We start from the raw sequence: 18,166 nt of genomic DNA on the forward strand, positions 1-18,166 counted from the left end.
GAATGGAATTGAATTGAATTATAATATAAACTTGAACAAAAGTTATTATTTATTGAAATGAAAGAAACAATTGTAATGCAATTTTTTTCTTTCGTAATTACAGTAGGAAATATTTGATTTAATTATTATAATAGAAGAAGAAAAAAATTAGAATAGAAAATATATAGAATACCATAGTTAATAAATATATTTATTTAGTGATTAATAAAGCCTATAAGATAAATTTAAATTAGTTATTTAATATATTAGCGAGGTTTTGAGCAGTTTATCAATATTGGTATTAATTTTAAACAATTATGTAATGGAGTTACATTTTGAATTCTGAAGAGAATTTAGAATAGGTTGATCCAAATTGTAAAATAACTGATTGAATATGAGGAACAAGATCATTAATATGAACTTCTTGGGAAGAAACAGAAGTAGTTTGTTCTGTTTCTGTTTCTGATTGGTTATTATGGATGAATTTGAATTGAACAGTCTCCTTTAAAGCTTCGCTTTCTCCGATAATAATACAATAAGGAATATTATTATTGGAAGCATAGTCGAGTTGTTTTCTAAGTTTTCCATTTCCTGTAAGGGAAATTTCGCAAGAAATGTGATTATCCCATAATAATGACGCAATTTTGAATCTATATTCAAGGAAGGAGTCACCAACATTACAAATAAGTACATCCGTGAAAGATCCTTTTGAGGAGTGATTGTGAGTTTTACAAGCCTCAAATTTTTTTTCAATTATACTCATAATACGCTCAACTCCAACAGAAAAGCCGACTGCGGGGATATTTTTCTGGGAAAACATTCCAATAAGCTGATCATATCTTCCACCTGCTGCAATACTACCAACATTTAACTCATTTGAGATTAATACGGCTTCATATATAACTCCAGTATAATAGTCTAATCCACGAGCAAGAGAAAGATCAAAAGAAAGATAGTTAATACAGTTGTTACAACTCTTTGTATACTTGAAAAGAGTTTCCAGTTCTTCTAATGCTTTCATAATGTTCTTATTTTCCATCATTTCTTGATTAGATTTAATTTTTTCTAAAACATCAAATGGAGTTCCTTTTAATTGAATTATTGATCCAATCTTATCAACAGTGGATTCTGATAAGCCTTTAATATTAATCATTTCATTTCTCACGCTTTCCCATGGTTCCTTATCAAGTTTGTCAATAGATGAGCAGGTTGTTTTAAATTTCTCATTGGGTACTCCTGAAATTTCAAGTATACCATCCAAGAGTTGTCTATGATTTATCTTAATCATGAATTGGCCAATCCAATTAGAAAAGGAAGATAATACTTGAGTTGCAATCTTAATGATCTCAGAGTCAGCAACCATTGAATCATAATGACCAACAATATCCAAATCACATTGATAAAATTCTCTAAATCTTCCTCTTGCCATTTGAGGCTCATCTCTTCTGTATACTTTTCCAATTTGATATCTTTTAAGGTGGTCAAGACCAGATGTTGCAATATATCTAGCTAAAGGTACTGTAAGATCATATCTAAGTGAAAGCTGTTCTCCACCTTGATCTTTTAAGTCGTAAATCAGCTTTGAATCTTCTCCATATTTACCTAAAAGCGTATCTTTGAGTTCAAATACTGGAGTATCAATTTCTACTGCTCCATGAGCTCTATATACTTCTCTAATCATTCCAAAAACTAGATTCTTAATTGCCATCTTCTGAGGAGTAACATCCTGAGTTCCTTTTGGAATTTTTGGACGTCTAAGAGATTGATTTTGAGGAGTTGTAATATATTTTAATGTTGAATCAAGTTTACAGATTTGTCCATCCCGGAAAATCTCTAGTATTTTGGAATAAATATTACTTTCAACACCGTTTTTACTTGATTCAAATATTGATGAATTTAATATCAAGTTAATCATAAATTGTCTAAATTCATGGATATTCTTTGATTCATGAGAAGCTATCGAAACTTCTTTTTTACCTTTCTTTTTAGCTTTCTCAATAGTAGATAAATATTGTTGGTAATTCTTGTCAGCAAGCTTTTGAAGTGATAAAATACAAATAATTGTAAAGATTTCAATATTCTCATTAGTCAAAACCTTTAATGCATCAATCAATTCCTTAGACTCCTCCATTGTAGATATTCTTAATATTATAGATGAGTCAAATTGTCCATTAATCATTTCACTAATTCTAGAGTTAATATGAGACAAATCTTCTATAGTTAATGGGGTTACAGACTTTGATATCTGCTCTATATTTAAACCTTGTACTGATATTTCTGAATCTAAAGCAAATTTAGAGAAGTCATTTTCAGAGACTATTTCTTCCTTAATTGTATCTCTTAAAAATAAATCCAAAAACTCGATACTTGATTTCTTCATATAATTAAGTGAAGATATAATATTCTTAAGTGGCTCCAAAATAGGCATAATCTCAATATAATCAATCGAATTTTCAATACCTTTTGTACTTGTAGTTACATTACCACTCTTAGCATAGAATCCCTTAATACATTTGCTTAAATTTTCTATAGAATTCTGCAAAGTACCTAGTGAACATAAAATCTCAGATAACTTCACTCCAAGACTCTTGTTCTTCCATCTATTCTCCCTTTGAATTTTTGAATCCTCTAGAAGCCATCTAACATTCCTTGTAGTTTCAGCTAAACCACCACTAGAAATGGATGATAAGTGAGCTAAAAAGCATAATGGAAAAGACATTGCCTCCACCAGTATTGCCAAAGTACATTCTCCAAAGCTTTTTAAAGAGGAAGAAATACCCAAATAAAGAGCAAGTTGAGAAACTGTCATACTGAAACCTTTTGTAAAGGCTCTTGCATCTCTCTTTGATACTTTATGCCCTGAAATTCTTAAATATTCTCCCAGCAAATTAGTTAAAGTCAATTCATCAGTACTCAAATATTTCACCTTTACTAATGTTGAACCCTTGTTTCTCAATTGCTCTAACAGCCACATCATTAACTTCTTAGATATTCCCTTTCCGTCGATTGCTATTCCCACTGCTTTAGTTAACATTAATGCTCTTACCTCACTTAAACTCAATTCCTTACCTTCTTGAACCATCCCCATTTCATTGTCACCTGTCCAAAAATCTCCATCTTTTAACTGTTCTAACTCTTCACTTTCTCTCAACTTTGGCTCTAACACAAACTCAGATTTATCGCTTGTAGAAATCAATGCAACATCTTCCAAAGAAATCCCACCTGATCCAATAAAAAAGCTTTCTTTTCCATTTTGTACCATTGGGCTTATCTATTATCCAATATTCTCTAACTTTAACCTCTTTTTTCAGAAATCTTACTTTATTTTCCTTTTTCACACTTTTTTTTCAAAAAACTTATATTTATTGCAATATTTTTGGCAAGTTGGCGGGAACTTTTTTTTTTTGTCTACAAGTTTTTCTTTACATAAACCGGCAATTAAATACAAAAGAAAGATAATATTATAAATACACATTTTTAATCTAGTACGAACTACAATTAAACAAGAAGGTAACGAGTTAGCCAATTAAAGTTTCTAATAAATTAATTACTGAATATTATTTTGAAAATGCTTGAATATTTCTGCACTCAGTTCTAAATATTCTTCTTAATTTATAATTGTTGTTATCCCTGATATTTTGCAGTCTGACAAGTTTACTGTAAATTTATCATTCTATTTATTTTTAAAATGGCGATGAATCTCTTTGGTATTTCTTTTTAAATAGACTTATGATAATGTGTCTTCTGCATGTCATTTGTTTATGATTTCTTGAATGATATAAAATATGATATTCCCAAAAAAAAAACCCCTTATTGAACTTATTGCTTAGATCTCAACTCCTTTTTAATATAACCTGTCTCTTAATATTGCATTATTGAACAAATTAAAATATAAAAAATGACATTTTATCCAGTAATTATTTAACTTTGCAAAAAATGACCCCTCACTAATTGCTGAATGATAAAGTAACTCTGTCAGTCATATTTAATAAACTAATAAAATTCGGAACTTCGATTGACCATTTCAACTGGGTTTAGTGCTCTAAATGTCTTGAGTTCATTTGATTCTACCTTACTACACGTTAATGTATTCATTATACAACCAGAGAAACCACTTCTTTTTTGAACTTTTTTTATAGGAAGAAATGGATTTGGATGGGCCTTCGTGACACCATTGTTTATAATACTATTACTTTCAATTGATTTGCTCATAGCAGTTTGCTGTTTATTTTGGAAAACTTCACAATTACTAGAGTCCTTTTCCAATAATCTAGGCGCATTATGCAACGATTCAGCATGTTGAAAATCTGTATTAGTTTCAATATTTGTGACACCTCCTTGGTCAAATTCCAAATATTCTGGTATATCTCTTGTTAGATCTACAACATCTCTTGCTTGATCTTGAATATCCCTTTCTATTTCTGAAAAGATTCTTCCTGCTTCATCAATTGTACTATTTATTATTTTGGAGTTATTTTTCGAAGAATTAGTCTCTCCTTTAACTTCATAATTATCTACATTATGACTAGCATGTGATTTTGGATGCTGCAAATAGTTTTCATTATTGAATGTTCTTTTCCCGTCCATATTTGGGGTGAATTCATTGCTTTTAAAATGATTTTTCACCCCATTTTCTTCCAGAGAGGACCTCCTCCTACTCTGTGACCTTGAGCGGTCAATATAGCTGTGATTATGACCCTTTGGTGAATTAGAAGAATCGGCAGCATACCCATGGTTTAGTTCTTGAAATTCCCTAGGAGTCTGAATCTTTGGAATATCCCCAATGCTTATTGAAGAATCTGGATTTGTATTGGTTGTAAAGTTAATATGTGCTTTTGCATTTCTTCCCCCAGAAATTTCATACTCAATTGCAGGTCCTGTTGGAGTAGATATTACATTAATATCAACGCCAGGCTTGATATGCAACTCAGTTACAACATTTTGAGTATCTGGATCAGCAAAAATAGTTGCTTTAGAGTTATTACTTTCACAATCTGGAAGCATATGAAAAACTATGGTCTGTTTACCAGATGGGGTAACTACAGGAAATTTCTCTGGAGAATTCCCAGACCGGTCATTACCATGTTTATTTAATCCTAGCCTAGAGCTTGCTAAAGACCTGGATGTCAAATTACCCATTCTTGGAGTATTCAATACTGAAGTTCTGTGTTGATTAACAGGAGAAACCAATCCTTCAGAAGTCTCAACAGGTTCCAATATTCCTATTTTTGGAGGAGGGCCTCTTCCTGTACTTTTTGTAGGAGAAAGGAGATCAGGAGAAGTAGCCCTTCTGGAACCACCTGCTGAGATTGGAAGATTATTTGTGTCATTACAATGTTCAAACTCTGATGGAACTCCTAATACAGTATTTCTATGACCTGATGAAACTGGGGTCATATTTAGTGAGGATTCCCTTAACGCTTCATTTGGATTTATTTCACCATTTCTAGCATTTCTATAGTTTGATTCGAATACTTCTCCAGGAATTTGATCAGCTTGATTTGCAGATCTTCTATCTTTAAAATTATTAATATGTTGCATTTCTAGATTTCTATCATAATATTCAAATTGATTTCTATTAAATTGATAGCCTTTGTCAAAATTGAAATCATCCCTCACTCCTTTTTCATATTGTTGTCGCGTTGGACCTCTAATTTGGCTTCTGGACCCACGCCTGGCTTTGTTAAATTTAGGACTAAGAGTTCCATTCACTCGAGCTCCAGCAGGAGAGAATGACCTACTTCTAAATTGTTCTGGATTTGAAGACTTAATAATAGTTGAAATAGTTGGTAATTCATAATGTCTTGAGTACCTAACCAAATTTGCACCATTTTTAACTAGATTATTCCTTCTTTTTTCAGCATCCAAGTCATCATATTCTTCCTCAAAAAGAAATTCTTCCTCAATTTCTCCATCGCTCGGCTCGTATTGAGCTCTAGTATCCTGCCAAATTTCACGTATAAATCGTGCCTCATCATAACTTAATGGCAGATCTTTTGATCTTCTAGGTTGTAATTCGCCATAAACATCCCAAGGATTACGAAATTTTGGTATCCTACTTTTATCAGTCTTTCGCACCCCTTTCTTTATATCTGGCTTATAACTTAATGAATGACGTCTTCGGTGAATCATTTCCATTGGGCAACAGCTAACTTCTTCATTAACAAAATTCTGGTTTATTTCATGGTCTATCATTTCATCCTCCTCATAGTATTGATTGTTGCTATCATAATATTCTCCTTGCTCATATTCATAATAATTATCAAAATTGCCATCATCTCGTGGAAAACCGTCATTTTGATTTCGTACAAACTGATAATCCATATATGGATTCATCTGTTGCATAGATTGTTTAAAAATGATTTAAGCCGCGATATTGTATTTTTAGGTCAGTGTAATAATTGACCTTAAATTTCAATCTCTCGCCTAATTACTTATTGATTTTAATCCCACTTTAAGTAGTAGTCTAATACTTCTTATTTTCTTAATATAATACTTTCCCTATTTTTACTCAAAACCCTAATTATGTGTTATTTCACCACATATTAAATCTATCTTATTTAAATCGTTTTTTTTTTTCATTGCTAATCACACAATTTCCGGAGTGAACGGAGACATAGACGTATCACATTCGTCACATTGACTTTTGGTTATAAAAAAAGTAGTAATTGTGGAAAAAAAGAGAAAGTAGAGGTAAGCAGAGGTTATCTTTGCAAAACATATAGGATATATTTAAACATATAAATTAGTAAAATCTCATTTTTCTTTGTATCTTTAGAGCACATCTTTTTAATTTTTTACTTTAAAGTTTTTTACATGTTATATGCACACGTCTATGATTAGATTTTTGTAATAGAGTATTTTATTACAAAAAATAATACATGCATAACTTTGCTTTAAATTCTCAGGCTTTAGTTTTAATAGAAAATATATTAAGAATTTTCAAATTCTTTTTTTTTTTTTTACATATTTTTTGCAAACTAACAAACTTTAGAGGTTAATTTGGTAGTTAAATTGTGCAGGCAGAATTGTTTAGCTGCAAATTAGAAAAAATATTTTATTTTGCTGTGTTAATTTTTTTAGTTTAATATTCTAGATTTTTTTCCTCGTCATACATAATCCTTATATTATCAAAAGCTGTTAGCATACATTTGTTTTTCTAATATCGGTAATCAACCCGCCATGAGTTTTTGGCGGGAATCGTTTGTGGATGGTCTAATATTGTGCATGTAATGCAATTTAATGGCTAGTTAATTATATAGAAAAACTAATTAGGAGTATAAGAGCAGTCAAAATACTGGCTAGACAGTAATAGCTTTCTGAATGGGAGACTATGAATCTGAATCTTGCAATTGCTAATTTGGGAGTTGAGGTAAGTTTATTTATAAGTAAAATATTCCAAGGAAAGTAATCTTGCAATTGTTTAACAAAAAAGAAAATTGTTGACATATTGCTTAAATACAAGCTTTCTTATAATATAAAGATATTTATTTATTTACTTTTTTTTTTATTAGGTTTATATTTCAAGCGTTCGAGAATTTGAGCTTCCAAACAATGATGATTATACAAATAATTCAGTAAATTGTATATGTGTATTGTGGTTGCCATATGAAGATCCATTGGAAATATTTGGGCTTCAACAAGGTATTAGGTGGGATCCAATTTTAGGAAGAAGATGTACTGGAGTAGCAGTTGCAAGGCCTTGTACAAAACCTGGAAAGTTGAAATCTCTAGAATGCGATTTTACTACATATATTCATGCACTGAATATTGCAAAAGTAAAATATGTTCATAATAAAGAAATTAATACAGTTTCAAATGAATCAGATAGTGAAGAAATCTCTTGCTCTGAAAAATCAATTGGAAAGTGTATTGGAAATGCTAAATTTGAAAATGCCTTAAAATTTTGTGTTGAATTTCCGCACAAGCATTACAACAATGCCCAAATTTATGATGGAAAGTATTGCATTTACAACCCTAACTTGGATGAAGTTCATCGCCTCTTATCTCCCGATGAAGATTCTAAAGAACCTATGCCAATTTTTGTTTCACTGGGGTATATCTCTGAAACTTCACAGAATTCTAGGGTATTTAGGCCAGCTTCAAAGTGGAGGAGGCCGATGAATGCAATTGGAGATGGAATATATAATTTAGAGAATTCAGATCCAATTAATTGGATTGGAACAGCAGTTATAACAAAGGAAGATTGGATTAGAAGCTATACATCTGGGAGAGTATTTCCACTAAAGCTTCTCCCTCATTATCAATTAATGTCTTTGGTTGCAGATTATCGCAAACAAATATTGGATGAAAATAACATAAAAGAAAAGGAGACAAAGTTGTCCTTCATTAATTCATTAATGAGTGAAATTGAAAAGTTTAAAGTTGACATCTCAAATTCAAGACTAAATGGTGGTGATGCCAATGCCTCAAATGAAAAATGTGATAATAATTTTGGTACTATTCAAATACAGATTAAAACATTTGTATCATATCCAATAAGAACTGAAGGAGCATTAAAACCTCTTGTCACTGTTTATAATCGCCAAGACCTGAAGAATCAATTTTTTTTAGCAAGTCTTTGTTGTGTAGATGTTATTCTTTTAGACGATGTTCCTGCTTGGAGCGACATTGATATATGGGATATTGCTCATTCTAAAATTCACATTTGTGTAGTATGGAAGCATGAAAGAAGGATTTTGCATCAAGGAGGAAATGCCCTTGAGTTATTTCCATATAGGTGTGTAAAAATTAATGGTCTTCCAGAAAATATTGAATTTAAAGATATGAAAACAATAAAAGAAAAAAATATAAAAATGAGATGTTTATTCTCTGGAAGGGTATTATTAACTCCAGTTCCTGGGAGTGAGCCTGATATATATATATATATGTTATTAAATGGAAAACCATTTTCCTGTATTCGTGATCCTATTTCTATGAGAAATTTTGACCCAAGTACTTCCAATTATGATAAATATTATGATTTGGATAGGGTTGATTCAAGTGTCGAAAGTGTTATTAAGGAATTTGAGACAAGAGGAAGATTTTCTGGAACTTTAAAATGTAAAGTAAGTGTTTGGCCAGACAATTCGTGCTTTTTATCAAGAAAAGAATATTCTTACCTAAATCTTCGTCCTCAAAAAGGAATTGTATATAATATATTGCATGATTATCAAACTAAAATGCCTGATCACTATTCTGCTCCAACTTTAGGACCATATGGTGTATGGGTAGGATACTCTGTTAATGATAAAAGTGATGAGTTTATTGACTCTAAGAAATTCCAAAATCTATTTGATGAAGCAATTTATCAAATGAATTCTGCAACACATGAAGAAAAGCAAGTAATACCTATTGAAGATTATTCATATAAAAAAAATGATATTCAAAGTGATAGCGATGAAAACTTTAGTAATGATAAATATCTTATCGATACAAAAATCAATGCAATCGAACAATTGGATCCAGAATATATTGAAGGTGATTTGAAGAGATTTAATCAAGATATAAGATCTTTTAAGCCTTATGTACCTCACATGAGTACTTTGCTAGGATCTGGAATAAATCCAGGAGTTGCTGGAGAATGGATCACTTTTATAATTCAATCTAGAGATGAAGATGGAAATAAATCGTGTATTGGAAAGAGTAAAATTCATATTCGTTTAAGATCTGTTGGATACATCAAATATACATTTACGGCTGAACCTTATGGATTAGAATATAAAAATCCAAATAATGATGCATTAATTAATGTTGATGAAAGTGAAGTATGTAAGGTTGGTGTTGATCAAATTGATGTGCCAATAGAATGGTGTTCTGTTGAATCTTATCATGGTGTATATAATTGTAGGATGAGATGTGAGAGATCTGGCCAATATTTATTGAGAGTTACAATGGATGGACTTCCTATTGGAGGATCTCCATATGATGTTACTATCACTCCATCAATTCCAGAAGCAAAAGCATCTTCAACCATTGGTGAAGGAACTATTAAATGCAAGGCATGCCCAACAGTTAATTATATGATAGATATTGAAGCTATTAAAGCATGTAAAGGTAAAGTTCCTAAGTATATTAATTCTTTTATTGTAATATTATGTGATGAGTTTGGAAATCGTATTTCTACTGGAGGACACCAATTAAAGGTTAAATGTAATTCAAAAATTGGCAAAATACATGCAATATATGATAATTGGGATGGTTCTTATGTAGTTTATTATACCATTCATTTGGAAAAAACAATACAAAATTTTGATCAAAAAATTATAGATAAGATTAATGCAATATGTTATAAGAAAAATAATTCAAATCAGTTAAAAAGTTATTCATATTCTAATCCAACTACTACTACTACTACTACAAGAGCAATCGAACAAGCATTGGGTGTAAGTACCAGGGTAACTAATTCAAAGATTGATTTTAATAGTGAGGAGCTTGGTGGATTATTTAATACAAGAAAGTTACAACATATGACAAATTTTGAATATAATGATGAACATTTTTTGGAATCAGAAGAAGTTATTATTACAAATATTTGTGATCTAGAAATTAGTGTTTATTTGAATAATAGGCCAATATATGGATCTCCATTTACTCCATATATAGATAATTTGGTAGAAATACGAAATTGGTATAGAATTGTGGATTTAAATTCTTCTGATAGTACTGAAAGAAAGTTTGAAAAGTTATTAGAATCTGATGATTTTGAAGGAGCAATAAAGTTGATGAAAGAGTTAGAAAGAAAATATTTGCATGATTTTAAGGTAATATTAGAAGAATTGGAGAGAGATCCAACAGAACAAGAGCAAATTTTGGATAATGTTGGAAAGATTTCAAATGAACAAGATCAATGGACTTTGTTACAAAAGAATAAACAACGTTTAGAACAAATTATTAGAGATAATAATGATCGAGAAAATTTGATTTTAACATTTGGAAGGTTTTTATTGAAAAGATTAGAGAGTCAAATGATAAGAAGACAAAAAGTTGATTCTGATTTATCATCATATAGAATATTAAAAGAAAATAATTTGGAACCATTATGTCATAGTTTAGAAGTTGAATATAATAAATTCCAACAACAAAGAACAAGAGAATTAATACGTTTAGTTTCATTATTAGAGACAAATAAATTAAATTCATTAGAAGAATTAATGGAATTATATCAATTAATTGCTGATGAATTAAGATCATTAGGACGTGGAAATTTGGCTAATCAATTTGATTTAGTTAATAGATGTTTAATAGAAGAGCAACAATTAACAAATATACGTGAAAGTTTACAAAGAAAGAGTGAAGTATTAGCAAAAATGGATGAAATGGTAACAACTAGAGAGAAAGCATTAGAAATGATTTTATCAAATTATAATCAAGCAATAAAAATGGAAGAGGATCATATTGAAGAAGAAATTGAGAAAATTAAAGTTGATATTTTAAGAAAACTAAATTTTAATCCAAGTACTGGCGTACAAACTGAGGATTCATTATCATTTACAGATACTATTATTGGACCATTAATATTGGATCGAATTTTAGGTAATGATGAAAATCAATCAAAAAATGATTTTAATAATAATAATAATAATCATAATAATTATCATAAGAGTAATTTTAATAAATATTTTTCTATTATTGATCATAATAATAGTGATTATGCAATTCATGTTATGAAAATGTATTGGAAACCTTTAATGGAATGGGATTTAAAATGTTTTGTTAAGATATTAAAACAATGTCCAAGAATATCTATTTGTTTGAGAGAATTATTTTCATATTTTGCAAATACAAGATGGAAGAATAATGAAACACAAATGAGTATATATGGTGATTTAATTCATAAAAGTGATAATGGTAATTATTATTCATATAAAAATAATAATTTTGGTAATAATAATGAAATAGAAGAAAGTATGAATAATAATAATAATATTAATAATAATAATAATAATATTAATAATAATGATAATTTAACATCAATTGATAATAATAATCACAAATTTTCAAATAAAGAAAATATAAAATCAATTAGTAAATGGACAGTAGGAACACCACTTGTTACATCAGATGATCCAAATTTAAGTATTTATAGAAAAGCAATGGGTATAACCAGAAATGGATTTAAAAGATTAATCATTTCATTAAATTTATCACCAGAATTAATTAAATCAGAAAAAACTATTGAAGGATTATTTCATAAATATAGTATGGAAAGAACAACAAGTAATATACATTATAGTAATAAAAATGTTAGAGTAATAACACAAGAATTATGGATACCTTTATTAAGAGAATTAGCATATATTAATGCATTAGTACGTTTTGATGTATTAAGACAATCAACTTTAGGTAGTAATGCATTATTAAGATTATATAAAAATATTAATGATTTTACAGGAAAAGTTGATTATTCAGTTTGGGAAAATAATATATCTAGTACTAATATTGGAGAAAAATTAATGATTAATTTAGAAAGTGATGATTTTAAAGGATTAAGTCAAAATTTAATTAATTCAAAAAATAAAATAAATGATGAACAAAATAATCAAAATAATATGAATAAAAATAAAAATAATAATAATAATAATAATAGTAATAATAATAATATAGAATTAGGAGGTAATCATAAAAATCATGTATTACAATCAGGAGTTGCAGTAACACAAGATAATATTAAAGATTTAAATAGAGTAACTGCATTTAGACATTTTTGTGAATTACATTTAATACCATTATATAAACAAGTTTATGGAAATGAAGATTTTACAACAATGTTAATGTTACCATTTTCTAAAATATTATCATCAGAACAAGATGAATTATTACGTGGATTAGATGCTATTGATTTAAAAGATAGTGGAGGAACATGTATTAATTCTGAAGAAATTTCTGGAGATAATTCTAATAAAGAATTAATAGAAAATAAGAAAAGATATTTATCAAGCCAATCAACACATGAAAAGGTTGAATGTAAAATTAATAATTGTTTAAAAATTGTTGTATCACAATTAAAAATGAATATAGCATCAGCAATATTTATACAATTAGCATCAAAAAGTATGAAAGAATATGAATTTGATATAACACGTGAATTAGTAGAATTTAAAAGAATATCAAATGATGATGATATATTAAAAAATTATTATGTAACAGAATTTGATTATATTAAACCTTTACAATTACATGAATATTTAACAAATATAGGTATGATACCTGGCCATATAAGTGGTAATGAAATGCATAACGTTGTAGAGAAAGTATTATCATCTAGAGAAGAATATTTACCAAAAGAATTACCAGTTACTTATAAATATCCAAAATCATTATCATTTCCAGGATATATTGAAACTTTATCAATGTGTATAGCTAAAGGTATAGTAAATAAATTATCAGGATCATTATGGAGTGAGGGAGATATAAGAACAGAAGTTATTGAACATTTGGTATTATTTAATTTATATGATACATCAAGAATATAGAAAATATTATTAAAATAGAGCACCAGCTCTTTTAGCAGCATTAACAGCTGATAAAGCAATATTAGGTGTGGAAATACTAACTCCAACAGAACTTCCATTTAATATAATATTACCATGATCTTTATTTTCATCCATCATGGAATCTTGTGTAGAAATAACTCTTAATGCAGCTTTTTTACTGCTTTCTTCAATTTCACCAGCAAGAATAATTTCATCCAGAATAAAATAAGCTTTGTGGAAATTGAATATAAGATCAAGTTCACAAACATTTCCAAAATATCGATCAAGTACTTCAACATAATGATGTATAATTTCAAGAGCAAGAAGTTCATTATCATTTTTATCAATACAAGCAACAAAATAAAGGCTTGCATATCTTTTAACAACAAGTGTGTGCCCTTTCCAATCGATAAAATTACATAATTTACCTTGTCTATTAATGATCATTTGCGTAACTTCTTTGATAAATCTTTTACGTTCTGATTGTTGATAAGATGAATACCATTTTTCCAATCTAGTTTTGCCTTGTCTGCTGATAAGTAGAAAGAACCTGAACATAATTACTTTAAAAGAAAAGATACATATGTATTTATATGTATCTTTTTTTTTTTTTTTTTAAATCAAGTATGATTAATAAATAATAATTATGAATACAAATATATTTTCAATATTGGGTATAATATTGAATTAAGATGAAGGAGAGGGGAAGAGATAAGATTGATAAATATTAAATATATATATATATATATAAATGGATAATTAGGTTAGTCTTGGTTTATAATTAATAATATTATGTACAATATATTAATATATACGATCTTTGAGTATTCTTCTTTTTCTTTCTTTAAATAAAATAATAATAAATTATTGAATGAATTACTTCAAGAAGTAAAATTCAATGTTGAATGATGGATGGGGGGCAAAAAAAGAAATATATAAGTCAATTGCAATTAATTAGAAAGTGGGGAAGGAAAAATAATAAATAAATTACATGGGAAAAAAAATAAATTTGAGAGAATATGGCGCCATATTTATTTATTCTTAAATCTAATTTAATATTTTTATTAAGAATATAAAACATGTTATATTTAATTAAAATTTCTTTTTTTTCCTGAGAAATGTTCAAGAATTAATAATATCGTTTATATTATTTTAAATTAATTACACCAGTTATAGGGCTTAGGCGGGAACATTTTAAGACACGAGTTTGAGACGGAATTAGGTCAGAATGAATAATTAAGGAATAATAAATGATAAATAAAAAAGTAGTAAGGTAATAAATATAATATACAAAGCAATAAATAAATTATTAAAAAAAAACAGGCGGTAAATTAAAGGGTGTATATTTTGAGAAAAAAAGAGCAAATGTCACAAGGGAGTTTTAATTAATTAAAACAAAACTTACATTAATTTAAGAATGGGCTACAGCAAGGTTTACAATTCACATCCAAAGACTTACGGTCAAGGCAGCAGATGTTGCCGTGTCTGTTACAATCATCATGGCTTAATTAGAAAGTATTCACTGAACATTTGCAGACAATGCTTCCGTGAAAGAGCAGAAGCAATAGGATTCCACAAATATAAGTAAATTAGTATTTTATATTGGATTGGATTCTGAATTAGTCTTCAGATCTGTAATATTGTTGAGTCTTCGTTAAAGTACGGTTTACTGGTCTAAAATGTTTATTGCGTGGAGTCTATTGAAGGTTTTGAACAAGAATAATAAATAGGAAAGTTTGTAGAAAAGAGACTTTGACCAAAGAAACAGAGCTAATGATGATGGTATTTTGTATACAGTATATGTGAATTTGATTTAGATAAGGGTATAATCATATGATTTTACCTGTTTTTTTTATATTTATATTGGATAACTAGTATTAAAGGTTTGAAGATTTTAACATATATGTATAGATTTATCAGGACTTAGCAATTAGATTTTGATTAGGTTCCTTATTTAAGGATTATTTAATCATTTTTTAATAGGAATTTACACTTTCTTTTCTCGTTAAAGATGACAGGAGTTGTGGAAATGAGTTTTTGAAGTACTTATTTTTGTCTTTTTATTTTGTTAAGTTTTACTTAGCAATTCTACCGGTCATAGATTAGAATTTGGATTAAATATGTGTTTTTTTAATAATACTAACTTTGTTTCCTCGTTCGTGGTTTTTTTTACAAAATTAATATTTATTTTTGATCCTAATAGACTGGAATATAACTCAAGAGAAGTGAGATTGGGTTAATTTTTTTTCCTATTTTCATCTTAACTTGTACATTATATACTGAAAAGCAATAGTAATTAATTAACAGAATGAGAGTAAAAGAATACTTTAAGCTCAATTCCAGAAATAAATATATCATAGATATTGATATATCATAAGATTAAAACAAAAGAAGTAGGTACGTTGTAAGAAGAGGAAAAAATGAATTTATGATTAATTTGTATTGTTTTCCATGTAAAATAATTACTAAATAAAATTAAATTTTGGCAAGTTTTGGCGCCAACTTTGAGTGTAATAAGATTATTAAATACCCCTCAAAGTAATTGCTTTTCCTTACAGCGGATTTAAAAATAAGCAAGAAATATTGTGAGCAGCTTAAGGAAGTGAGAATTAAAGATAATTAGGTACAAATAGTAGAGGGTCTTGTGTATTCTCTTTATTCATAAGGAAAAACTTGAGAAATTGAGTTTGAGAAAATAAAAGTGAATAATAATAATCTGCGATTGGTAGGAAGGTGAGGATAAACATGGAAAAGGAGAAGAACCAAGATAATGTAGAAAAGACTCAAGAAGCTACAACAAAGCAGAATGTGGAGAATACTGTTGTAGTTGATAAGTTTGTTCTTGAGTTAATTTCTTCAATGGATTTAATAAAAAGAGGCGTTGAGTCTGCAGATCAAAGATTAATTGGGCGTGCTTTGAGATTATGTAGTTTGAGTAGAATTAGTTTAAAGAGGAAGTATGTATTAGAGGTTTTGGATAATATTGAGAAGATAATAAGTACTGAAGAATCAGAAGAAATAAATATTACAATATTGAAATCATTAAGATCAAACTTAGATTTAGAGTTTTTAAAGAATGAGAATGATGTAGAAATGAAAGATGAATCAGACAATAATACAGAAGCAGAAATGAAGAAGACTATTAATGCAATAGAAAAAATGGATTGGAATTCAATGAAGCCCTGTTTAAAGGAATGCATTACACTTTTGGGCCTTTTAATCCTTATAAGAATGTATAGTGTTAGAGCAGAGAATTATATAGCAAAAAAGGAGAAGTCTTTAGAATTAAGAAGAAATAATTTCCAGGAATGTTTGGAATTCTCTAAGATTCTGTTTGATTATTGTAGAAGAAGTACAAGCCAAACAATGGATCAATTAATTTCAAAAGTTTTATATTTTTATTCAAGAATTCACGAAATTTGTGGAGAATTCACAAATATAAGAAATGATGTTCTGGAGAGTTACAGAAATGCTGTATTAAATCATAATAATATGACCCAGGCAGCATGTATTAACTTGATTCTTAGAAACTATGTCTTGACTAAAAGATATGATTTGGGATTAAAAGCATTGGAAAAGATGGTTTATCCAGAGAACCTTTCATCTGGAATACATCAAGCGAGATATCTTTATTACTCAGGGAGAATTTACTCTGCTCAACTTGAATATCAATCGGCTTTTAATAGTTTCACCCAGTCTCTTAGGAAGACTCCACAGACAAAAGGAAGAGGATCACTAAATTTTGCTCTTTCTGTTCAGAAGTTTGCAATTGTGGTTCAAATGCTCATGGGAGAAGTTCCAGATCGTTCCATTTTTAATTCAACCGATTTAAGAAAAGGACTGGTGCCATATCTTGAGCTTGTGAAAGCAGTAAGATCTGGAGACATGAAAGAGTTTGATTTAAATCTCCAGAAGAGAGGAAAAATATATGAACGTGATGGAACACTTTCATTGATTAAAAGGCTAGCTCATAATGTCATTAGATCTGGGCTTAAGACTATATGCTCATCTTATAATCGAATATATCTGGATGATATTGCTAAATATTTTGGTTGGGACAATTCCCACGATGTTGAAGGAGTTGTGTCTAAAGCTATTTTAGATAAGGTTGTTGATGCAAAGATCAATGACGATATTAAATGCTTAGAGAGTCAACACAAGTGTGAAACTTACGGCTCAGAATCAATGCTCAATAATCTCCATTCTCGTATTGCTTTTAGTCTTCTCCTAAGAAGTAATGCTATCAAAGCTATGGAATATCCGCAGAACATGCCTATTAACAACGAAAATAATGATGATGAAGAAGCCAGGAGACTATCACAGGAAGAAATTGAGGCTGCTGTCAATAGCGTTGACGATGGAATGATTTAGCTCCTCAAGCCGCAATTTCACTTATCCAAAATTCTTGAGGAAGCTCTTTTTAATTTCTTTTTCTTTAAAAAATATTTATCAAACTTCTTTATTTACTTGAATAATAATATATTTCTTTGTTATTTATTATTAAATTACCTGTCCTCTTTTGCCACTATTCATCTCATTTATTTAAATTAATTGTTTTATTTTATATTGTCCACATAAAATAATACATTAATTACTTTGCTTGCACACCGGTATAGATTTTCTGGCGTTTGCATGAAATAAATGCAAAAATAGTTACGTGGAGAGTAATGTTGCACTCTTGGCGGTAAATTGTGGGGTAGTTAAAATATGTA

The 18,166-nt window shown here is 28.9% G+C and overlaps 6 protein-coding genes across 6 annotated transcripts; 3 read left to right on the top strand and 3 right to left on the bottom strand.

Moving 5' to 3' along the window:
- Positions 1-307: 307 nt before the first annotated feature.
- Positions 308-3,241, bottom strand: cgd8_4010 (histidyl-tRNA synthetase; the record flags this gene model as incomplete). Its single annotated transcript, XM_627292.1, has 1 exon — positions 308-3,241. The coding sequence occupies one exon, from the start codon at positions 3,239-3,241 to the stop codon at positions 308-310; it is 2,934 nt and encodes a 977-aa protein (XP_627292.1).
- A 731-nt stretch (positions 3,242-3,972) lies between these two features.
- Positions 3,973-6,324, bottom strand: cgd8_4020 (hypothetical protein; the record flags this gene model as incomplete). The annotated part of the gene is made up of 1 exon (XM_627293.1): positions 3,973-6,324. The coding sequence occupies one exon, from the start codon at positions 6,322-6,324 to the stop codon at positions 3,973-3,975; it is 2,352 nt and encodes a 783-aa protein (XP_627293.1).
- Positions 6,325-8,012: 1,688 nt separating this feature from the next.
- Positions 8,013-13,454, top strand: cgd8_4030 (apicomplexan specific coiled coil protein; the record flags this gene model as incomplete). Its single annotated transcript, XM_627294.1, has 1 exon — positions 8,013-13,454. The coding sequence occupies one exon, from the start codon at positions 8,013-8,015 to the stop codon at positions 13,452-13,454; it is 5,442 nt and encodes a 1,813-aa protein (XP_627294.1).
- Positions 13,455-13,463: 9 nt separating this feature from the next.
- cgd8_4040 (Aps1p/AP17 like clathrin adaptor protein) lies at positions 13,464-14,069 on the bottom strand (the record flags this gene model as incomplete). The annotated part of the gene is made up of 1 exon (XM_627295.1): positions 13,464-14,069. A coding segment is annotated over one exon (606 nt), but the record flags the coding sequence as incomplete, so codon positions are not given.
- A 778-nt stretch (positions 14,070-14,847) lies between these two features.
- On the top strand, positions 14,848-15,042 carry cgd8_4050 (ribosomal protein S29; the record flags this gene model as incomplete). Its single annotated transcript, XM_627296.1, has 1 exon — positions 14,848-15,042. A coding segment is annotated over one exon (195 nt), but the record flags the coding sequence as incomplete, so codon positions are not given.
- Positions 15,043-16,169: 1,127 nt separating this feature from the next.
- cgd8_4060 (26S proteasomal subunit S3; PINT domain containing protein) lies at positions 16,170-17,825 on the top strand (the record flags this gene model as incomplete). Its single annotated transcript, XM_627297.1, has 1 exon — positions 16,170-17,825. A coding segment is annotated over one exon (1,656 nt), but the record flags the coding sequence as incomplete, so codon positions are not given.
- Between the last annotated feature and the right edge of the window lie 341 nt (positions 17,826-18,166).

Source organism: Cryptosporidium parvum, chromosome 8 (assembly GCF_000165345.1).
Source record: "Cryptosporidium parvum Iowa II chromosome 8, whole genome shotgun sequence".
Taxonomy (NCBI): Eukaryota; Apicomplexa; class Conoidasida; order Eucoccidiorida; family Cryptosporidiidae; genus Cryptosporidium; species Cryptosporidium parvum.